This window comes from Pieris napi, chromosome 13 (assembly GCF_905475465.1).
Source record: "Pieris napi chromosome 13, ilPieNapi1.2, whole genome shotgun sequence".
Lineage (NCBI taxonomy): Eukaryota > Metazoa > Arthropoda > Insecta > Lepidoptera > Pieridae > Pieris > Pieris napi.
The window spans coordinates 1759495-1784962 of record NC_062246.1 but is presented as its reverse complement, the minus strand read 5'-3'; the positions used below and the strand labels follow the sequence as shown (position 1 = coordinate 1784962).

At 32.2% G+C, this 25468-nt stretch overlaps 2 protein-coding genes across 4 annotated transcripts in view; one reads left to right on the top strand and one right to left on the bottom strand.

The window, feature by feature from the left end:
• The window catches only part of LOC125055514 (venom protease), a 46100-nt gene extending 29915 nt beyond the window's left edge, over positions 1 to 16185 (top strand). For 2 of the 3 annotated variants that reach the window (XM_047657979.1, XM_047657977.1), the window contains 6 exons: positions 7663 to 7774; positions 9082 to 9141; positions 12530 to 12689; positions 13357 to 13450; positions 14037 to 14204; positions 14719 to 16185. In XM_047657979.1, the coding sequence (XP_047513935.1) occupies positions 7663 to 7774; positions 9082 to 9141; positions 12530 to 12689; positions 13357 to 13450; positions 14037 to 14204; positions 14719 to 14951 (827 nt within the window). In that variant the 3' untranslated portion in view covers positions 14952 to 16185. The remainder of the gene's footprint in view (positions 1 to 7662; positions 7775 to 9081; positions 9142 to 12529; positions 12690 to 13356; positions 13451 to 14036; positions 14205 to 14718) is intronic. The other variant, XM_047657978.1, reaches the window with a different exon arrangement.
• A 1628-nt stretch (positions 16186 to 17813) lies between these two features.
• On the bottom strand, positions 17814 to 25255 carry LOC125055271 (angiotensin-converting enzyme-like). The gene is made up of 9 exons (XM_047657660.1): positions 24906 to 25255; positions 24378 to 24706; positions 24099 to 24287; positions 23198 to 23304; positions 20543 to 20688; positions 20133 to 20241; positions 19146 to 19711; positions 18488 to 18637; positions 17814 to 18012 (listed from the first exon to the last, which is right to left on the bottom strand). The coding sequence occupies exons 1-9, from the start codon at positions 25223 to 25225 to the stop codon at positions 17850 to 17852; spliced, it is 2079 nt and encodes a 692-aa protein (XP_047513616.1). The 5' UTR covers positions 25226 to 25255; the 3' UTR covers positions 17814 to 17849.
• Positions 25256 to 25468: the final 213 nt, after the last annotated feature.

The following is a 25468-nucleotide window of genomic DNA, read 5'->3' as shown; positions in this document are numbered from 1 at the left end:
AAGATACGGATGCAATCAAAAGTACCATTTCACTATAGAAAGAGTTTGTTTAATATATTTTCCGATTACACTAATACCAACCAACAACACTTATCAGAGCCCTTCCACTTCCAATAGCGATAACGATAGCGATCGATCGATTAGTTTTTGTCCCGATCTCAAAGGTTCCGACAAAAACTCTACAGATTTTTTTTATTTTTTTTATAATTATTATTAAGCCTTTCTTGCACCCAGTATAATATTAACACTTATTTAAATTACATAATAAAACTTTCGTTTTAGGTAATCAGCGTGTCCTGTGACACATAGGCCTCTTCCAGCTGCTTTTAATCTTTTCTGATGTTAGCTCTTCTTGTCCAAGTGCCTCCTATTCTCTTTATATCGTCTGCCCATCTCTTGCTCTGTCTTCGTCTTTTCCTACCATCGCGTGGTTGCCATTCTGTAATTATTTTTGTAAATTTCAACCTGCTATCTCTCGTCATGTGCCCGGTCCAGCGCCATTTTAATTGCCTTATTTTCTTTATTATCCTCTACTTTGGTCGTTGCTCTTATCTCTTCTGCTCTTTTTTGATAACGGATACGGACATTAAGAGAACTGTATAAAAATGCTTCTAATTTTACATTTACTGCCAGTTCTCAAAACAAGGGCGTAGAACGGAAGATAAGAACTGGCAATAAACTCTCCGCCACTCTGTTTAATCGCCAAGTTTTTTGTTTGACACAACGTTCGTAAGGAGCTGCAACCATTACACTATGTTCCACATGTCATCTTAAGTAATAAATAATAATAAAATAAATTAAAAACAAAGAGTTGTCCTCGATCAGCAGGAGGCATGGTGAAATAGGAGCACGTACTTAACCTCTCGTGGGAACAACACGCAAATAGTATTCTAAAGAAAATTTTATTCCTAACAAAACGGAAATTACGAAAGAAATAAGAGAAATTCTAATACAATAATAATACGAAATTATGATTAGCTCATATATTTACATTTAAATCAACTGTTTGTTACGTATATGTTGTTAATAGATAAAATCACATGACATAACGAAACAAGTAATGGGGACCTGCATTCTAATACACAAAACTGTGTCAACACATTTGTATTCAATTATTCTAGAGTGTTAGTGTCCTTGGGAGTAGCCTTGAATATTATTATTCGTATTCATATCATATGCAACATAGAGCAGCGTTGAGCTAGTGGCTTCAGCGTGCAACTCTCATCCCTGAGGTCGTAGGTTCGATACCGGGCAGTGCACCAATGGACTATGTGCGCAATTAACATTTGCTCGAATGATGAAGGAAAACATCGTGAGGAAGCCGGATTGTTTTAGACCTAAAAAGGCGTGTGTCGGGCACAGGAGGCCGATCCTACATCATGAAACAGATATAGTTTGAGTCCCAGACCTAAAAAGGTTGTAGCACTGATTAATTTTTTTTTTTTTTTAAACTTCTGCAATTTCGAGCATTTAAGGAAATCTAGTATTATCCTATTGCTTGATGCTATACCCGTGTATTTCCCATAATATTTCATACTTTTGAGATTTTTTCACCAAAAAGTTCCACCTGTATCACCAATCAATTTAATATTATTAAAGGCAGATTTGCCCACTGAAGTATTTCCGAACTAATTCGACTTAGGGTACTTTAAGAGCGTACGAATTATTTAAAGGCCGGCTATGCACTCGCGAGCTCTCTGGCATTGAGAGTGTCCATGGGCAGTGGTAAGTTGATATTAAGTTGGTACATCAGGTGAGCCTCCTCTATAAAAATCAAGAAATATGTAATGTTGCCTTGTTAGTGAAATTTTATCATCCCTGTGCCTTGTATAAGAACCTCTAGACATTCCAGTCGTGTTGGACATTATTCCAATAATTATAAAAGCTGAAGAATAGAGACATATTGTGTCCCTGCACACCCTTGTACTATATATATATGTAGTTTCTTTTGCTAAAGACTCTAACGTGTTGTAGAATGTCAGGTAACGGGACACTCCGTTAATCAAAGTTAATTTTATTAATTAAGACACGAAAAGTTCTCCACATCGATAACCCACGGTACTTTAAGACAAGAATAATAAGTATACAATTAGTAAACAATAATAAACTCAATTCCATTGATTTGTATGCATGCCCTCACGTCGACACAGTTAAATTTGTTAGTACACAATACGTAATGTATGTCATATGTTATGTCATGGAGAAAGTATTGTAGATATTGTTAGTCATTGGAATGATTTGAGAATGGAAAATTTGGGTTACATTAATCTGTTGGGTCGATTCAAATAATTAGCTATTGCGCGTAATTTCGTTTCGAAAAATGAAGATTTATTTCCGGGTAAAATGCTTATTCAAACAGTTTATAAGTATTGTGAGGTATTTAATATTTAATAGTTGATAACACGATAACATAAATAATATTTTGAATTATTAAAAAAAATGTTTTTCTTCAGGTCAACAAACTTTTGCTTAACAAATAAGTGTTGATAATTAAATGAATATTTTATGTTTACTAAAACCATTAGTTACGTAAACCTATAAATCCAAAACATTATTTTCCTAAATCAGGTCTATATGACCTATATAGGTATGACAGTCCGTTTAAATTGGCTTTTAATGGCAACATAACCCATCCTTACTTATGTACGCGCGTAAGAAGTTATACTTCTTTGGCTTTTTTTATTTTTTTAAAATATAATTAATTAATATTTAACGTAAACAATTTAATAATATTTAATATTTAGTATATTATTCAATTATTAATTAATATTAATAACAAGTATTATTATTATTTATTATTTTATTAATTCAATTTAATAACTTGGTATGTTTCATAACCTTTTAACTAAGTAACAAATAACAATAGGTCTTTGTGAAAAAACATTGCTAAATTTCTTTGAAAAAATAATTAAAACTCCTTTATTTGTTTAAAAGGTAAATGTCATTATGGTCATTCAAAATTCTTGGCATCGCTGCTAACTTCACGCATATTCTATTTCTTTTTACTTGTAGATTGTCTTATTCCCATCTCGCTCGCGCACGCTATAATCACACTGACAACTTTGTGTCACGGTGCGCGCGCAATCGTATAATTTCACTCTCATCAATTTTTCATAACGCGCCTAAAGAAGTATAACTTCATAAGTCGCGAGTCCTATGCATACAATAGGTGTCTAATATTGGAATGGTGGAATAAGGGGTTGAAAATTAATGCTCACTAAATATAGGCAAGAGTAGAATAGAAAACATTGTTTTACTTTGTTCTTTTTCTCCTTCTTTTGAAAGAAGTCCACAAATATCCGAAATCTATAAAAAAGTAGATTAACATCTTAATATATATAAATTACGTGTCACGTTGTTTGTCCGCTATGGACTCCTAAACTACCGAACCGATATCAATCAAATTTGCACACCGTGTGTAGTTAGATCCAACTTAAAAGATAAGATAGCTTACATCTCAATTTAAATCCGCAATATTATTTTATTGCAAAATATTTGCTTATTATTTGATAGTCACAATTCTAACAGATGGCGCTGTGTTGAAAGTACCAACGTTTCACATAAGCTACAATTTAATGGCATTACCACCAAAAAAGCACGGTGGTCCCCATGACTGGTGTTCTCCTACCGTTTCCCTTGAATAGTTTACTCCTATGTAATATAAAAAAAATCTTAGCCACAGCAACGCTTGGCCGGTCTACTAGATATATATATTTTAAAGTATAATGTGTCGGGTTCGCGCGAAACAAAAACTCATTATTAAGATCCGAATCGCCGTCAATATCGTTATTGGAAGATACAGGGTTCGTAGGAAGTTATTGTTCACTCTTGTCAAATTTCCCTAATTTGACAAGAGTGAACAATACCTTCCTGTTAGGGCAGGAGTGTTTTTATAAATAAATACATAATAAAAAAAATAAAGAAAAATGTTTTAATCTGACTGATAGGTAATTTTGCTGAAAAAAATTAAGGTTGCTTGTTACATATTATTTTATAAAGGATCAGTTGTTTACAAAGCTGGTTTCTTGTAACGAGTTCAAACGGATTCAAACTTTCCCTTTTGATCATTATTCGAATCCACTTTGTACTTTTATGGTATGGAATGTGAGTCTAAAAATCCTTTGCTTAAATTTAAATAATTCCAAAATTATTAGTTTTATTTCAAACTAATATTCTATAAAGTTTAAAGTAATGTAATTAAATTAATATACTTCATAGATTTTGCCTGGAGGTTTTGACAGAGCTGCCCTGCGATTCTGTAACTCACTTTTCGAACTCACACAGCGGTTTTCGCATCGGCGGTCGCTCTCAAATCAGTCGTGAAGCAGTCATTTTATGATTTGGCATTCTTAATAACAATAAACTACAAGTTCCCACCTTTTCAGAACGCCAAATCATAAAATGACTGCTTCACGACTGATTTGAGAGCGACCGCCGATGCGAAAACCGCTGTGTGAGTTCGAAAAGTGAGTTACAGAATCGCAGGGCAGAGCAGAAAGGGTTCTAGTACAAAGTTCGGCCAAAGATGCTTCCAATCTTATTATAAACTAGCAAGGCCTAGTGTTTGGCTATCCTCGCATTATTAAAGCAATATTGTTCCATTTTTCCGATTTATTGAGTAATATTTCTATATTTAGGTATTGGTGACATCCGTGACTGAAATTGCTGTACCAAACAATGCGCGCACGCAAGATGTCTTGTGCCCGATGCTAAGATACCGTGAAATAATCACCTATCATTTTACGAAATGTATAATGTCATAAATCTAACAATTGGTACTTTGAAAAGATGTTAACTTCTGAAGGTCTCTGGTTTCATATTCTATGTCATACCTCGTTTCTTCTCTACAAAAGTTCTATGTATTTCTCAGTCATAAATGTTTAAGTTAAATGTATGCTTCGAACTTTCGCATTTATTTATTATAAGTAATATAGAGATGAACTTTCATGTTGTGGTGTCTGCGGTAACACAAGAACTGTGACACACTTTTCATTTTATTCAAACCACTTTTACTGCTATCATCCTGTTACATCCGATTTTAAGTTAAAGAAATACGAAAATCGCTGTTTAACCCGTCAAAACGAGTATTTAGTCCGATTTTGAGTGAAACACGTGAAAGAAAAAGCTTTTTTACGCGTAATCTTACCAAGCGATTTAAGATATATAATATTTTAAAGATAAACAATAGAGTTACGGAAATGTATAAGCTAGAAGCGTAAATTACGTTTTTTAGACGATCCTATACACATAACACGAAGCCTGGCCTATTTTTTTTAAAAGACAATTCACACCAATTGACCTAGTCCCATGCTAAGCTGGTGAAGCTTGTGTTATGGATACTAGGCAACGGATATACATACATATTATAGATAGATAGACATATAAATACATATTTAAACACCCAAGACCTAAGCACAACACCAAATGCTCATCACATCGATGTTCGTCTCAGCCGGGGATCGAACCCGGGACCCATGGATTCGCAGTCAGGGGTACTAACCACTAGACCAATGAGTCGTCGTATTTCCACTCTTTTAACTAAAGTACTTTTCGTGTCTCTATTGAATTGTGTTACCGGTATTATGAAAAGAGACACATACTACTTAGATAGTGTTTTAGTTAAAACGCTGCAATTATAATGATTTATGAATAAGGGGCAGTGTTTAAGTGCTTTACGATTAATACAATTGAATTAAAATCAATGGCAAAATACGGAAACAATAGTTTTCACGCTCCAATTTAGTGTGACAAATTAAATTTAATTGTTTTTGCGCAAATCTCTAAAATTAATTGTTTATTACGGAATGTAGTTTGTTTCTTGAAGGACTTATTCATACATGTGTTCAATCAATTAATGCCAAAATGTTTAAAAATTAAGGAGTTAATATTGTTATTACTTATTGAAATAAAACAGTGTTGCTTATTGGTGTCTATGTGAAACTAGACTGTTAGAGATTTTTAATGATTATAAACAATAGAACAGTAGGTAATTAATATAATATTGCGTTATAGCAAAGTCATTATTAAATTCTTTGTTTTAGGCATCATCAAGACAATTACAAATTTTAGCCCCAAAGTCGTGAGAGAATATGTACTTAACACTTTAAAACATTACTTTACATACTTACAGTATAAATATTCCGATTCCAGTGCTACAGTGCATAGTAATAAACAGAGAATAAATATATGTATATACATTATACATACATATATAAAACGACGCTGTATCTTGACGTGATAAAAAACTTTGGCGTAATTCTTGGATGATCTTGTAGCGATGGCATCGCTTTAACCCTTAGCAAAAATTTTAACTTTACATCTTCATCTGTTTCGTTTATTTTTTATAGACAAGTAAATTACCTCTGTGCTGCAATACGTTTGTTTATGGTCTGAGACATCCAAGGGTCCGTTTGGCTTAAAGGTCTCGTTACCAGGCCATAATATTATTAAAAAAAAACCAAGGGTCCGAATACACATCAGGGTTGATAAATGCATGCTTAACCAGTAGACCAAGAATGCTTATGTGACCAGACACACATTAAGCCCAAAGACAAACTCATCCTCACTCTTTACACTATGAATTAAACTTAACAAACTACTTCCTAATACCGATTTATACAAGTTAAGTCGGCGGAAGTGCAAATGTATGACCAAACACGTCTTGTATAATATTTAACGCTACGATAACTTACTTTTTTGGATCTCTATTACACTATTATGTACATAGATTATATCACGTCCAGTAGATTATAACGTGTCCAATGAAACGGACGCGCGGGATGTTTATTAGAAGACATTAAAGGCGCGAAACTCTGATGTAGTTAATTGTCAAAAGTTAAAATTTTAAATTAATGTCCGAGTATAAGGTGATCATCTAGAATAGCTGTGTTACTGTTTTTTGGTGATTTAATTATTAAATTAATTAATATGAATTAGTTATTTTTGTGTAAAATCCATAATATTAAACTGTGACATTTAAAGTGTAATTTGAAAAAGATTGCCTGATAATGCGTTATTTTAAGTTATGTGTAAAATTGAATCATCATTTTCTTATAATTTTATTATTGTTATATGGAATTGATTCTCAAAGATTTTTAAACTGGCTTTTTCCGAACTTGAAAGATCCCCCTAAAATTGAAGAAAAAGCTCCAAAATTCAAATACAAAGGTAAAAAACAGCGTTGTGTAGCATCGGTATTTTATGTTGGACTATAGATATTTACTAGCTTAGATACAGCGCAGATTACAGTAGAAGTAAAACTTTTAATTTTTTTAAATTAAATATTCGTGTTTATTGCCATTACATACGTTTTATTTGTGACATATACACTCTTTATTTAAATAACTATAACTAGTTTTCTATATGATAGCAACGTTTTTCTCCTATGAGGAGGTTTTCCATTATTTCAACAGACCAAATAAAAATATATTTATACTATAACGTCCATTACATGAAATTTAAATATGTCATAATGTATTTGGTCTGGTGATTCTGGGTTTGTGTTCTCACTAAAGATAGGTTAACTATATTATATACTAATAGGTAACTGTTATTGATGGTGTGAAAGCAAGACCAAGGATGGAATTGACATATTAACAGTAAGGATATACGACCTCAACATTTTATAATAAAGAAAAATTAACCAGCTCTTTTTCTTTCCAGGTTGTGGTGTAGCAACCAGCAAGCAGACAGCCCAGCGAAGAATCGTTGGCGGTGATGACGCTGGCTTCGGGACGTTCCCATGGCAAGCGTATATTCGAATCGGATCCTCCAGGTTATATTGTATTGCACTAATATGTCGGTTATATCTACATAATTTATACTAACAATTTAACAATTTATAATTATTTGTGAGCCCACATCATATTAGATATACACTGTTTTGACATACTATACCTACAGAACAATGTAATAGGTACAGAAAGGCTGAACAGGTATTTCGTTGCTTTTAAAGAACTCGAATCCAGGAGCTAGATCTATAACTAGAGTCCGCGCCACCACTGTATGCCGATAGGCGCGGCGCTAGCGAGTAGCGCGGCGTAGTAATATGTTGCTAGTGCTAGGTGCAAGGCTATTTTTCCCCAACGTAACATAAATTAATAAGAAATTCGCAAATTCCAAGATTTGCTTCTAATGTTTCACCTTAAAACGAATAAAATAATATTTCACTGTAACGACAAATTTAGTTCCAGGGTTTTCCGTCGGCAATGAGTGGTGCCGCGGACTCTATGCTGGAATATGACAGATGCTGTCAATAGATTATGGTTGGTCTAGAGACTGTAGACCAATCACAATCAAGCGATGCAATATTTTAATTTTCAAAAGTATATAAAAAAGCGCGAATACTATTTCATTACAGGGGTTTTAAGGCAGAAAAGGGAATAATTTATAATAGTAATTAATCGAAACAACGTTTTAGTTTAGTAGTTGTACTACGACGGGAATTTAATTAATTTATTTATTTATAATAGCTTTTCAACGCTCGGCACTCTGATACATACGGCACTAGAAAAATAAAATACAATATTCAAAGTGACAAGCACTCTTTGGCAAACATAAAATACATGAAGAGAATATAATATAATATATTATAAGAATATTAACATACGTTTAAGTGTATATAGGAAGCCTTTAGATCATAATAGAACTACTCCCAAGAATTCTTTTGTTTTATCTAATAAAATATGATACCCAGAATTAATTAAACCCTTAGTACAAACAATACATTAAATTGAGTAGTTAATGTAATATGTAATAGTAAATTTATATATGACAAATTGCGTTTGAGCGTATTTCGAAGTAAACGTAAGGACTAATAGTATTCGTGTAGTAAATTATAGTGGTGTGATAAATTTTACTTTGAATATTATTTGTTCTTTTTCATGTAAGTGACAGTTTTGTTGTGAGAATAAATTTCTTTAAACCACAATTCTGAATTCGACCAGTCAGAAACGGACATTATCATCTTTCGTATTTTTTTGCTAAGGGATATGTACATAATGGTAACCCCAAAGTTGCTTTTATTAATTTCTAACAATGGCAACACAGTTGCCGTCTAACACACTAAACCATTAATTTCAGGTGCAACATGCTTATGTCCATTTTCGAGCTAATTGGTTGGAAACAATGTTGGATAGAGAGGTAAATGTGCGAAAGAGATATACCATTTGTACAAAAATTTCTTCCTTTATAAAGACTTCATTTGTTACCTTAAAGTATTGTAAATACTTATATAGATAGTTTTTAAAGGCACATCATACTGTTTTCATAGTTTTCTTCTACATATAGCATAAACTGTTTCCGCAGTAAAACAACTACATTGGTAATGTTTATCTCGTACTTAGATGATTGGGTTTGGTGATCACAGATCATGACATGTTTATATGTTAAATATATTGTTTTATTATTAAATATTGTCTTATCTATTGCATGTTTGCTTAATGAAAACTTTCGCACATTTTTCCTCTTTATGTAAGATAAGTGTATATCTGTATTTATATTATTTATTGAGCTTTACAAATGAACTCATTTCATGACATTACACTTTTAAATAGATAATTGTTTGAATGTTAAAGAATTATTGTTTGACTAACAATCGAACCCAGGGTCGATTAAATGAATAAAATGCCAGATTCGTGCCAACAACTTGAAAAAAATTTTATAATTCATTGTACTTTTATTAAATGTGAACATTTCGTATTTTACATTGGAATGATGTTTAAGTTTATTTTTAAGGCTCTATGTATATTTGCATGACTTAATAAATAAGTTATAACTTGGATAGTAAAATCTCTAAATCCCTGAAGTAGGATTTTAGTATATTCATTTTATTGTTTATAAATATACATTTTTAATATAACAGTAAGTTGTTAATATGTTGGTATGAGTCGCTATGCGCAGAAGTTGTTTTACAAGTATTTTGCTAACTACATGCGCAAACTTTCTCAAATCAAATTGAGATTACCAAACTAATAAGAGGTATATCTTTCGAATAAAATACGTGTACACTATACAAATATATCGTGAGTAAATATACAATTTTCATTTTTGTTAGAAATTGCACATATCAATATGGCACACAAATATTTTACAGAATACAATAGTTTTCAAGCCTCTAAACATATGTCTATTATAAATAAATCAGTGGCGCTACGATCGTTTGAGTTGTGGGCCTCAGATTTCTGTATCTGTTTCATGATCATTTTTCAATCTAATAGCCAAGTAGGTGATCAGCCTCCTGTGCCTGACACACCCCGTCGAATTTTTGGGTCTCAGGCTAGCCGGTTTCCTTACGATGTCTACTTTATTCGAATGAATGTCAAATTCATAGATAGAATGCATTGGTGCACAGCCGGGGATTGAACCTACGACCTCAGGGACGAGAGTCACACGCTGTAGCCAATAGACCAACACAGCTCATTAAAATATGTCAAGAAAAAAAATATACATTTGCCTATTGCTTGTTTGTATTTATACAGTTTTTTGTAATTCTTTTAACGACTCTTCAAATATAGAAAGCATTTTATAAAACAACAATTTATCTAGGTTTTAATGACAGTGTTGCCAAATGCAAAAATGGCTATTATTTTATAAACTATTATACAGATAATAAATCAAAGATTATAGATTTACCGAAACAGAACAAAATTTGCAATTAATCAATGTGCTATCTTGCGTTACAATTGTGCGTGTGTAATAATAATTTTACTTTTACGTCCAGTCAAGGCTTTTTGCTTCCTATAGTGTGTCAATCAAATATAATAAAAAGATATATTCTCATTTAAGTTAGTTAACAGTTTAACAACTGTGAACTCAGTTAGGACCTTCATAATATCATAGCGTAATGTTTTAGTAATATTTTTAACCAATCAATCGTTGGGCACCAAAGCAAATAGTAACTTAAAAAATTGGTACTATATATATTTTATTATTATATGTTGGCCTATTGGCTTAAGCTTGCGACTCTCATCCCTGAGGTCGTAGGTTTTATCCCCGGCTGTACAACAGTGGACTTTCATTCTATGTGCGCATTTAACATTCTCTCGAACGATGAAGGAAACCATCGTGAGGAAACATGCTTGCATTAGACCCAAAAAGTCGACGGCGTGGCACAGGAGGCTGATCACCTACTTGCCTATTAGATTGACAAATGATCATGAAACAGATACAGAAATCTGAGGCCCAGACCTAAAATGTTGTAGCGCCACTGATTTTTTATTTTTATTTTTATTACAAATAGTGACCAATAGTTCTTCTTACTATTAAGTTTATGTGTCGTTTACACACTTAACACTTAGCGCATTTCTCAATATTTTTCTAGTGATTATGTTATGACAAGAACCACAAAAGCTTGGCCGTGGGTGTCGTTATCTAAGATTGAATGTATTTCAACAGCTTCTGGGTATATTAAACATATTTCACTAGGATATTTACACATTTGAATCTACTGTAATGTTTGATTAAAATACAGACTGTTACATTAAAAAAAAGTGTGCGTACGCGCGTAAGAAGTTATACTTCTTTGGCATTATTAAAAATAGTTTTTGATTGCATGCAAATCATTAATTACAATTAAATAATCAAAGACGGGAAAAGGAGTCGTTATAGTCAATAAAGTTCAGTTTACATTTGGAAAATTAAATAAATAAATATTTATTATTGTCTTGCAATAAGTGTTACATATATTCTATTATTATTCGAATGTTGTTTTTAAATTATGTCCAATGCCGTAGCATCTTCCGTTGGCAACTTCATTCTGTTAATTTTGTGTCACGGTGCGCGCGCATCGTAAAATTTCACTCTCATCAATTTTTCATAACGCGCCTCAAGATTGCATGTCAAAGATGTTTTCATTAGTTTAAGGCAAGGTAAAGGTCGGTAACGCACCCAAAAATTGTATTCAAAAAATTCAAATATAGAGTTCAGATTGAGGCCTCCCTAAGTCGAAGACCTGTAACAGCTTCGCTTGGCTCTTCTTTAATTAACATGTAACAAAATAAATAACACAATTAGTAGTAGGGAAAAATAATAAATATATCTGATGACTGTGTGATTGTGTGTGTAAATGACGACACCTAAGAATGCGTGCATGAAAAAGGTGGATGGATGAAAGAAAAAATTCCGAGCCAATGTTTTAAAATCGTTTGTCACAAATGTATTGTGATAGGTAAGATTATGCAAGTCTTTTATTTAAGCCATTGTAGAGATTAGTGGAAGGATAAATCTTGCGATAAAAATTACGTAGCTAATTATATTAGATTGAGTCCTATTTTGGGGTGTGTTGGGACGAAGAGGAGAGTTTGCGTGCCTACTAAGGACACAACAGAGAATATAAACCTGGCGTATAGTTAGTAATTTGAATTTTGCCTTTTATGGTTCTCCCGTTTGCAACCCTACCTAATTAAAAATGTATATCTTTGCTCTATCACATTATAAATGCACTTAATATTAAAATAGATTACTCACTCAGTGTATAACGAAAAATAGCGCAGAACATTACAAAACCTACATAAAAGTCATATGATTTCAGATGTGGCGGTTCCCTTATATCACGTCGTCACGTGGTAACGGCGGGTCACTGTGTTGCGCGGGCGCAACCGCGTCACGTGCGAGTGACATTAGGAGATTACGTTATCAACTCAGCGGCAGAGCCCTTGCCCGCTTATACCTTTGGAGTCAGGACAATTAAGGTAACAATCTAAGAAAGAGTATACGCAAGATTTAAGCATGATTAAAACTTGTATAATAAGAAATAGTTAAGATTAATTGTGGATTAAACCATTACTTAAACGAGATATATGAATAATACTTAACTGCTATCATAATATTATTGCAATTTTTCGGTATCAAAAAGATTAAATTAAATAAAAGGGTTATAAAAAATCTGTGGCGAATCAACCGTTTTAGGTTTCTTTATCTGTTTCATGATCATTTGTCAATCTAATAGCCAAGTAGGTGATCAGCCTCCTGTGTCTGACACACGCCGTCTCTTTTTTCTGAGGCAAGCCGGTTTTCTCACGATGCTTTCCTTCACCGGTCGAGCGAATGTTAAATGCGCACACAGAAAAGTCCATTGGTGCAGCTGGGGATCGAATCTACGACCTCAGGGATGTCGCACGCTGAAGGCTATCGCTCTCTCTCAGAAATATGGTTATAAAATCTTCACCCATAATCGTAAATTTTTAAACTTGGGTAACATAAAAATACGAAAATAAGTGATGGAATTTGATATTCGAAAATCACATTTGCCCTTAGGCGCTTTCACTGCTCACTATGTTAACTATAGTTTAAAATAACATACAAATTAATGTATATGTGATAAATTTATAGTCTAGTCATCAAGGACTTAACTTTCAGGTGCACCCACTGTTCAAGTTTACTCCTCAAGCGGACCGATTTGATGTCGCAGTACTCACATTGGACAGAAATGTTCATTACATGCCTCATATTGGTGAGTTACTCTTGATTTAAAAGAGATAGCAATTGTCACTGTCAGAATAATGTATGTAGCATATCGAAATTCTTTCCATAAACAAGCTGACACATTGTAGGTGTCCATTTGGAACGAAGTTCCTTATCGCGCGTTGTGAAAGGGGGCTAGACGGAAAAAATTCTTACGAAAAGTTGTCACGACACTTTTTTGCTATTTGCTATTGTAATACACCGGTTCTCGTCCGATCACCGAAGTTAAGTAACGTCGGGCGAGGTCAGTACTTGGATGGGTGACCGCCTGGGAACACCTCGTGATGTTGGCTTTTTTTTTTCGTCGTAAGATTGGTGTCGAGAAAATCTATCATACTGTTATGATACCAATTAACATATAAATTAACCGAGAGGAATTTCGTTCCATCCGGGTGTCCCTTGACACCTCTAAAGTTTTTATTTTATGTTATTTCTTTTTTTAAACTTATAAACCATAAAATCTCACAGTACTAGACAAGACTACGTTTTATTTAACGTTTTTACTTCCCGACGTAGCATACAGAAATCTTTAAACTGAAAATTATCCCTTTTTAGTAAAATATATCTGATTTCAGCCCCAATATGCCTACCTGAAAGAGGCTCTGACTTTCTGGGTCAGTACGGGTGGGCGGCCGGCTGGGGAGCCCTAAGTCCCGGCTCGAGGCTTCGCCCCCGGACCTTGCAGGCTGTTGACGTTCCTGTACTAGATAATAGAGTTTGTGAACGCTGGCACAGAGCTAATGGTGAGTATTTTATGGGAGTTATTTCTTACGATCATTCATTCATTCACAAAATTAATTATAATTTATCGTGTAATAAAATATCAAATTTTTTATACATACAATGGAGGGTTGCACTCCTCCGAAACGACTCGACTGATATCTATTAAATTTTTATGTAGGTATGTTGGTAGATATTAAATTAGGTCGTACAGTATATTTCTTGAATATATCCTAATCTATTTTTATTTCTTTATAATTAAAGATTTTTTATCATAATTTTAGCTGATATTCGCTTAAGAGAGTTGATAAAATCATAGAATATAAAATTTAAATTTGAAATAAATAAATAAATATAATTTCTTTTTTTTTATTTGAACCACAAAATTAGGACAAACACATAATATAAATTGACATACATACAAAAATACAAAAGCGGTGTCGTGCCTATAACAAGTGGACACGACCAATTTCTTATTTATGTATTGATGAATTAAGTATTGCATATGATGAGTGTAAATTGTCTTTTTTGTTTCAGGTATAAACGTAGTAATATACCCAGAAATGCTTTGCGCGGGATACCGTGGAGGGGGAAAAGACAGCTGTCAAGGTGACAGCGGCGGGCCATTGATGTTAGAACGCGCGGGAAGATGGTATTTAATTGGCGTGGTTTCCGCCGGATATTCTTGCGCGAGTCGCGGTCAACCTGGAATTTACCATAGAGTAGCGCACACTGTAGATTGGATATCACACGCTACTACGCTGGCGTAGTCTACGGATTTAAATAGAATCAGCGGGCTTACTAAGTTTAATAGCAATCCCAAGAAGAAGATCACATACATATTGTTTTTCGGAGTTTAAACCCAGAGACCCATCTGTACCACAGAAAGAGAACGAAAGCCATAAACGGTGAACGTATGCGATTTCTATGTCCTATACTTTTTTTTACTTAAATAGGCTATACCTTCTGTGCGTAAATATCGATTGTGTCTAAGATATACCAATTCTTCACTCCTTCACTCAGTTAATTGCTTATAGATAAAAAGGATATGGGTTTAAACGCAGGACTTCCGAGTTCAGAAGCAACTAGTAGTTGTATATAGAAAAGGATAAATAAGTTTTTGATCCAATTTACATATTGCAATAAATAACTAATAAGTAATAAAATTACAACTATGGAATAACGTAAATTTTTTAACTACTATTTTTGGCTTAATCTATGTTACCATAACTTTGAAAAGATGAAAGCCAATACACTTTTTGTTTTCTTTGACTTATACAAAAATACTCTTAAATTAATTTTAATGTGATAGAATATTACAATAAGTTGTATATAGTTTACAGTGTAAATATTTTGCAGTCATGTTTCATAATTCACAGATATCGCTAAATTAAAATCGCTATATAGAATAGAGTTTATTTCGAATCTCTTCTAATAAGCTTTCACTTATTAATTTATTATTGTTCAACTGTCTGTAGAACATTCGGCCTCTTCCTATTTTTTCTAGAAATATCTACAATGTCGTGAGACAAAAATGTTTAGCAAGACTAATACAAGCGACTCTTCCCAAAATTATTTTATGGAACAGTTGACAACTCATGTTGTTGCCATGTCATGTCAACTGTCAAATTACGAATGTTTTGATTGGCCAACTGATGTCATAAGAATAACTAATAGAGTTACCGCCAGAAGCGCTGTAAGATTTTTGTGATCTCGTTTATAATGTCAGAGATTAGCCCTGCTGAGTGAATCTCAACTAAAAATGATGAAGTCTCCATTTTATAGCGGCTATATTTAGCATTATCTGTAAATGTCACACCCATATAAGGAAATACAAAGATCGATAATTTTATTATTAAGTAGAATACAAGATTTCATACGATTAGTGTGCTTTAATAAATTATTTACATTCGGACTTAGTGCTATTTTTAACTTTTGTAGTTAGACTTAAGATTATCAATAACTATTTAACTAGGATAATAAAGTATATTTATTGTTAATTTATTTGTTGGTTTTATTTCGTTCTTATTATTTAATATAAGTTAAATAAACGTATACATATAAACAGGGTGGTCAAACAGTCGTGGATCAAACCCAAATAAGGGATAGATGAGGTCATCAGCTGCAAAAAATTGTTCTACGGGAGGTCTCTAAGCTCAACCCCTGCAGAATTATAATTTATTTTGCGTTTTATAAGAAAATTGAATTTTTTTACTAATTCTTATTAATATTCGAAAAAAATTACATCCTGTATCTTTTTCATGATATCCACTAGATTGGTACTGCGTTACTAGTTCTTGCGTTAGACATACTATTTATAGTTGTTTATTGAGTATATTGAAGATAATATTAAGTTATACGATATAATTTTTTTTTCAAATCAAAACTTTTTGTTTACTTCGGACCCCACTGTGAAAAAAAATTACTCTACCGAAAAGTAGAGTAATTAATTAATTAATTAATTAGTACCCTGCATTACAAGTTTTGGCGCATTTCATAGGGATTCTGAAAAGGTATTACACATGGCCATGAGTCGCTCTAATATCTTTCTAGGAAGAATTACAAATACATACAGTATCACACCGTACAAAAAAAAATTAAAGGGAAAAATGAAATTAATCATGGTTTTCGAAAAACAAATGCACATGTAATGAAAGTAAATAGCTATAAATAATTGAATTTGGAATTCCTAGCCAAAGAGGAGATAATTGAGGTGCAAATTTTCTTTATTGATTGTTTCTGTCTCCAGACCGATCTGCACTAGACGCCAACATAATCGAATAAAGTTAACTTTACATTTTTTCAAAAGTAAAGTCAATTTATTCAGCAGCACTAGACTACATACAATTAAAAAGAAAACAAAAATACTGCAATGTGCTACTGAAAAGGCATACACTCAGCATTTATCAAATTTCACCTACAATCTATATCTATCAAAACGAGATTTTGAGAAAAGTTACGAGAGAGTTCATTTCGATTTTGATTATTCTTAAACGTTAATTTGTGTTCATAAATTCTATTGTTTATTTTTAAATAAAAAAACCATGAAAAATAAAATATTTAGGGTGTTTATTTTGAAATTAATTCAAAAATTAGGAAAAAATCGATAATTTTTTTAAGAAAAATCGATTATTTATTAATCGATTTTTCATGCTAAAAATAATAATCGAATAAGTTTTTTTTTAATGCAGAATGTCACATTACTTATAAGTTATATTCTCGTGGGAACTACACTTCAATTATTTATCAATACATCACGAGTGTTATATTATATAAATCAATAACTAAGCCTAAGGCCTAAGCCCTAATTTAATAATTATAATATTATAGCTGGATTCAACGCGACATCGCGAGGCTCAGCTTTCAAAAAAGTCCAAAATTCATCAAAATCGGTTCACGTACCATTCAACATGTGGATATTATATACTAATTTCATAAACACAGTGATAGCGCGTTTTAGAAACATGCAGCGCCATCTATCTGTTAATAGCAAAAGTAACAAGGAAATACCAACTACAGCAGTACTTATAATTTTTTATAGTTTTTTTATTAATAGCTAAATTATGGAATATTCAATTAATAAACAATGGGATTTTTATGGGGAAGTGAAACAATTTTTATCAGTATATTTTATTAATTGAATAGAATACAATACAAATTTATCCGTTTTACCAGCCAATTGGTATGTTATATTTTGCAACGAGGCGTTTTAATAGATTATATAGAGGGCGGTAGTATCGTTTCAAAGCTTCCGAGTTAATATTATCTATGTCTGCAGCGTCATTAAGTATTTCTTGCCAGTGTTGAGAACTTCCACGAGACATTATATTCCTAAAAAAAAGATTACTTATTATGCGTACTTATGTACGCGCGTAAGAAGTTATACTTCTTAGGCATTATTAAAAATAGTTTTTGATTGCATGCAAATAATTAATTACAATTAAATAATCAAAGACTGGTAAAGGAGTCATTATAGTCAATAAAGTTAAGTTTACATTTAAAAATTTAATAAATAAATATTATTATTCTCTTACATTAAGTGTAACATAAATTCTATTATTATTCGAATGTTGTTTTTAAATTATGTCCAATGCCGTAGCATCGGTGTGCGCGCATCGTAAAATTTCACTCTCATAAATAAAATAAAAAGAAGTATAACTTCAAAAACATTTAAGATTAAAAATAAACTTACTATTTATAAATTCAGGGCTACCTATAATTTTTTCATAGAAAGATCGCGTCTACTTAAATAGTGTCTTTATGATTTATACATGATTGTATTACCTACCTACAATCGAACATGTACCTTAAAATTTTTCCTGCAGCCTTTGATCCATAAATGTCACAACGATGAAGAGGAATGGAATCTGGCAGAGATTTAGGCTGACGCCCGAAGATAGCTGCTTTGCATAGTCTCTCAAATAGTTGATACTGTAGAAAACTGCTTAGAAAATACCTGAAATAATCAAAAATTCAACTACCTTTAATATAATAATAAAAAGGTTGATAACAGAATGGTAGTAATTATGAGATAATTGTTAATATATAAGTTTTAACTGATATGATGTTTGAACTGTATAAATAGATAGTATGGGCTCACTGAAAACCTTGCTGCTACTTGCTGGTGACAGAAACTTAAAGCTGACCTGCGCTTCGTTTATTTTGGTTAAGTTACTGATTTTTTTTTTATTTCATACCAAATATCTCGCTATTCCGTTCAATAATTGATCTAAGAACATTTATCTATCGATGCTATTTCGATTTAACGATACCCCGGTGATACAGTAGCCGCAGGGAAAATAGGCAGGCTAACTAGAAACATAAAAAAATAAATAAAAACCCCTGGTGTTGGAGTTGCTATGTTTTTCCTCAACTCAAATCTCGAAATCAAAGGTCAGTGAATGTATACTTTAAATAAAATAAATGTTGTTAAATACAAATAATTAAAATTATATACAAATCACCTTGTATACGGTATATTATCAGCAACGTGATACTTGGCACCCACATCAAAATATTCTTCTCCTCTTTTTTCTATCGGCGCTATTCCTTGCAACTGTCTACTTAATTCCCAAAACTCCATATTTAGATATCTTTCATCCAATTTCCCTTCAAAAAGCCTCCATCGGTACTCATCGAGAACAAGGGCGAATGGTATCTGTGGTATTTTGTTTAAGGCGTGCTTCAAAATTAGAATATCATCTGTGGTTATGTCACGGTTGACATTGTCAAAGATTTTGGCTATAGTTTTTCCTTTTTTTCTTCTATTTACTATTTCGTATTGAATTTTATCTGTATCGAATATTTTATTTATTATTATGTTTCGGTTGTTGTTTCTAAGTTTATTTTCTTTCTCGTTAAGAAGTCTTGATTTATTTTCGAATTTAATAAGATCGATATTACTAATTTTGATACTAGTGTTGTATAATTCCTCATCCTTTAGCAGATTAAGTCTATGTAAGTGCTGTGGGGTGGCTACTCCTAACATTATAGTGTCACCTATAGCTTCGTGAAGAGCAGTATTTGCTTGCTGAAAATTTTTTTTTAATATAAAATACATTTATGAAAAAAATTACCCACTGTTTTTGTTAAACAAAATGAAATGATAACACTTTCTGGTTGCTAAAATTTGATTAAAATAAGAGTTTTTATATTCCATTAAAATAGTATAGGTATAATATGCAAAACGAAAATTGTAAAACTTACTAATACTAAAATTTCTAAATAAGATTGAAACAACATTATTTTGCCAAACTCTTTCATCTTTAAACACTAGAACTCTAAAACATATCTAGATCACAATCTTGTCTTAAGCGCTGTCAAAAATGTCACTCTCCATAGAAAAATAAATTATTTAACAGATCTTCAAAACTAGATTAGAATTAGAGTCGCGTTTTATACGGGAAAATATTTGAAACTATATAATAGCGAAAAGAACAATTTTAACTTACGCGATACAGCCCTGGCTGTGTATTATAAGCCATATAATATTCTATATGACCCATTTCGTGGTGTATCACATACAAGTCTTCAAACGTATTGTCCGCGCAGTATAAGAGCCTAAGACAAAAATCTATCTATTACTCCTTAAAACTACTAAGCAAGAACTGATAAACGTCTAGGCTTGGCGTAGCGATGTGCATTTTGTTATAATAATGAATTAAGCCGGCTTCAAAAACAATTATTTTCTGTTTGTAAGGCAATATAAGTCTGGCTGAAGTTTGAGAAATGCGTCAGACTAGCATAATTACCTACTAAAGATAAAGATCTAAATTACAGTAGATCTTTAGAAGCAATATATAGAAATGCTACATGCATAATAATAATTAAACGAAAAAGGTTTTTATATAAAAATAAAAACCTGTAATCGTCCTTTTTAAACATGTCCGCCGCGGTGCCATGGCAACGGATCGAAGTGTTATCCCGCCGAAATACAGATTCCCGCCAAAACGTATCTGTCATTGCGGGCAGCCCGAGTGACGTGTAAAAATCTTCAGCGCGTTTTACCTGTAATTTTATAAATCAGATTGTATTTATTACTACTATTAAATAATATCTAACTAAAAAAGTCGTATATAAATACAGAAGTAGAATTGAAGGTAATTTAACAAAAAACTACGTAACTAATACTTTACTTTACGTTTTTTGAAGTTATACTTCTTTAGGCGCGTTATGAAAATTTGATGAGAGTGAAATTTTACGATGCGCGCGCACCTATGACACAAAATTCGGAGTGTGATTATAGCGTGCGCAATCTACAAAAGAAATAGAATATAAGCTAACTTCACGCATATTCTATTTCTTAGCTTAGCAGCTTAACAAGAATTTTGAATATCCATGACAATTGACATCTGACATTGACATTTACCTTTTAAACAAATATAGGAGTTTGAATTATTGTTTAAAATAAAAGATTATCTATGTATCTAGTTATTTTCATTATACAAGTGCGAATTTTATATGTGCGTCTGAATTATAATCAGAAGTGATTTAAATTTAATATGTAAATCAAAACTAATTAATATGATAAAATATTTGTGAAAAAACTGTGCCAACCTTCCTGAGTGCTTCAATACAATTGAGGTTAACTATCCGTAGGTATTATCGAGTATTATTGTTGATTAAAACTGAAACATGAACCATTATTCATTGCTTATGTTTATTGCGTTTGTTACAGCAACGTTTTAGAAATATTCTATATATCAATAATTGAGAACAAAGATTTAAGCACGAATACTAATAAGGAGAAAATGAAGGCTTGGAGCGATATAACAGAGAAGTAAACATTTTAATAAGTACCTGCATCTCAAAAAAATGACCACATTATTTAATCAAAACATGTAATTTTTCAGATTTAATCTAGCAAATATAAGGACAAGAGACAAAAAACAATTGATGAATCAGTGGAAGTGCACTAAATTGAATACAAAAAAAGAGTTGTCATCTTATCGCCGTGAAACATCTAAAACTGGAGGTGGAACAAAGCCACCATCACCTTCTCGAGACACAATGGATATGGCAGAGATGATACCGCAACGGTTTGAAGTAGATTTCAATGAATTTGATTGTGATGGTGTCGAGGTAGGAATGTTAATTATAAATATGATGTATGGTGATGTTCAAGGTTCAACCTTTCAAGCATAGGCATATGCTCACAACAGTACTTTATTCCCCTACAGGTAGTTAGAGATATTGTAATACCTCAAAACATCCATGTTGCACTTGTAGTACCGAAACTCTGTCCAGCCAGAAGTGAGCCCATTCCCACTTATAATGGACAGTGGGTATAATACACCTTAATACCTGAGTGCGAACCACTCACCATGATACTTAAATTAATAGATGTTATTTATATATTTCAGGATATTACAAATAAAATCATTTTGGAAACAATTGATATCCCAAAAGCCAACAATGACAAGGTAATAAATCAGTTTTGACATAACTTGAATACTAAAAAAGCCAAACAAAGGTGTGCACAACAGTGACAACATAACTTAACAATTTCATTATTTTGTAGGATTAAAGAAAGGTTAAAGAAAATCATGTCGAACTGAACAACAAGAATCCCCAAACAACTCCAAAGAAACCTACAAGGAAGACACCGGTATTATATTTAAATTATCTCTATCTCTAAATAGAATAAAAGAAAGTTGCTATCCAGGTCTGTAGCATGTGCTACAAATTATATTATTAACACATTTATATAATTATATTAATATAAATGTGTTAAAAAATTTATAATATGAATTATAAATTTTTTTAAGTTTTGCATGGACAGAGCTTAAATTAATATTCTCTTATTTGTTGCAGAAAGCAAGTAGTAGTTTTAGTTTTGGAGAAGCCTCGTAGATGCACAACCAAGTAATGATTAATTTAAAATTACAAACCGAAATTCTGATGAAGACAGTCACTTAAAAATAAATAGTATAATGAAATAAAAATGTTTTAAAGATAAATAGTGTTTTATTTGTTTAATGTAAGAGAATAATAATAAATATTTATTTAATTAATTTTTCAAATGTAAACTGAACTTTATTGACTTTAATGACTCCTTTTCCAGTCTTTGATTATTTAATTGTAATTAATTATTTGCATGCAATCAAAAACTATTTTTAATAATGCCAAAGAAGTATAACTTCTTACGCGCGTACATAAGTACACGCACCCTTTTTTAAATGGCATTGTTATCTTTAAAACAAGTTACACGATACTATATTATAAAAATGTGTATTTTACAAAAACTACACAATTGCATGTATCTTTTACATAAGTGACGTTTTTGAACGTTAGTTACTTTTGTGAAAAAAAACGTCTGTTAATTGCTGCCTACGCGCCAAGCTTGGTTTTTCTAATTATATTTTTTTTAAAGCAGAATAATAAAAAACTAAAGTAAAGAGTGAGGACACATCCAAGGAACAAATCCCTTCAATTCTTGACACAATTTTTTGGATATAACGACTATAAAAAATACTCTGCATACAACTGGCAAACCATATAAATATTTCTTACTTACCATATGCCCCACGGTCCAATTTAATTTATTAATTCGCTTATCAAAATCAACTGTTTGCGGTACAATCAACTCGGCTAAGGATTCCCAGTTTTGCGACCATAGATCACCTAAAATATTTTTTAATGTTCTGTACCTGATTTTAGTAACACACTAATCGTTCTAATGATACGGTAAATAATAGCTATTGTAATAGACACATTTATAGGTTTTTGTTGATACAATAAGATAAAATACTCTGTGGTGTATTTGGAAAGGAAAGCACGGATTTTCATCGACAATAGAATTCCCCTTTGAAACGAGAGTAATATCAAAATGTCTATATTGAGAATCTTTTTCAATAAATCGCGTCTTCCTACGAAGTATGATATAAACATTCCTACGAAATATTGATGTTAAGGTATGAAGAAATGAAGTTTTTAATCAATGTTTCTAAAAATATACGGACTTACTCATTTATTTCCTGCGCTTTTATTATAAGTAAAAACACATTGGAACAAAAAATATTTATAAAGTTTTAAAAAAGGCCTGTTATATTTTAGGTCTAAGACTTTTTGTGTCTTAGGCATGCCGGTTTCCTCACGTTACTTTTTTATCGAAGTAGGTACGAGTCAAAAGTCCATTGGTGCACAGCCGGGGTTCGAACCTACGACCTCAGGTATGAGAGTTACACGCCCAAGCCAACAAGGGCAACACTGCTCTTAAGGTAAATAAGACATTATTAAATATATAATAATTATTTTTTAAACATATAATCAAGGCAAAAGAGCGCGATCCTGTATAAGAAAGAGTACAACACAGAAACAACAATATTTTTTTTCTGTCTGGCTGTCTGTGCACGATTATCTCCAAAACTACTGAACCGATATTGCTGCTGTTTTAATTATTAAGCATGTTAACATACCAAGTAAATGCGCCGGTATAGGCCCGCTTTCAGGAACGATGTTACCATATAATTTCCTTAATTGATACCTAGCAACACCGTGTAATAATTTGTACAAGGGTAAAATACTTTCATATAATTGGTAACATAAGTGACGTAAATTCGGTAATTCTGTCTCGTCTCGCCATAATGCACCCATGTCTTTGTAACCTTAGTAAAAAAAAAGTAAATTAAGAAAGAATAATTGCCCTATTATTTATATAGTTTTCCTCTTTGTATATCAGTTATATTTGTAATTACCATTTCGTTTAGCCGCTTTATTTTCAATTCCCAACATGTTCAAATATGGCATTTTCATTGCTCTCATATTTTCCCGCCAAATAGACCACGTCCTTTTTAAAACGGATTCGTTTTTAGAATGTTTCATTACATTCTCAAAATCCTTTTCACCTATCAAACATACGCCTTCCTTTTTCGAAATCAAACGTTCAAATTTAAATTCCGCATCAGTTGTTTTCTTCAAGATGGCGGCTTCAAAATTTGTCAAGCTATTGTTACCATGGGCGGGAAAACAGACTTGAACATCATTATAAATGGATTGTAACTCTTCATATAAGTAACTTGTTTTTCTAAAAATACATTTGCTAAATTAATTTATGAATGATCCCTTTTCATCAGTTAATATACCAAATAGTAATGCAAAAATATCTACTGTCAGCATTCTGACATAGACTGTGGACGTCGATAGGCTAAAACGATGGATCAGACATTTGAAAGATTTTGGGGAGAAAATGAGATGTGATCGGATAGAACTTAAAAATCATTTACCTCGTCTCTTCATAAGTAAATTTCGGTCCTCGACATAGCAAATAGGTCTGTCTGTTTTGGGATGCATTTAGTTCATTGTTATAATCTAATTTTGACAGATAATCACAATTTTCGTGTTGCCATAACAAACGATCCTTTTGATACACCGCTGCCCTTCTAGCCAAATCGGAGTTGCTAGGATTAATTAAAGATTGCCAGCCTATTTCCGCTCCGATCGCATTATATTTTATAATTCCTTTATTGATACTTTCAAATAGATTATCAGAACAGAAGCTGGCGCCGATAAGCGTAAGTGAAATTAAAAATATTGCTTTTGTCATTTTGTGAGCATAACTTCCAATTGGCTTGCTTTTTTCTGTAAAATAATCGCATCATATTACACGCTCCGATCGCATTATATTTTATAATTCCTTTATTGATACTTTCAAATAGATTATCAGAACAGAAGCTGGCGCCGATAAGCGTAAGTGAAATTAAAAATATTGCTTTTGTCATTTTGTGATTTTGTGAACACTACTCACATAAAACTATATGTAATTCGGAGTTTTAGTTCAATAATTTAA

What these genes read in the sequence shown, in the direction of transcription:
- LOC125055271 (XM_047657660.1), bottom strand. Translation starts at nt 25,225, where the DNA reads ATGACAAAAGCAATATTTTTAATTTCACTTACGCTTATCGGCGCCAGC. An exon ending in TTTACTTATGAAGAGACGAG is followed by an intron (nt 24,707 to 24,905) that starts GTAAATGATTTT and finishes ATGTATTTTTAG; the next exon opens with AAAAACAAGTTACTTATATG. An exon ending in TTTAAAAAGGACGATTACAG is followed by an intron (nt 20,242 to 20,542) that starts GTTTTTATTTTT and finishes TTTTTGTCTTAG; the next exon opens with GCTCTTATACTGCGCGGACA.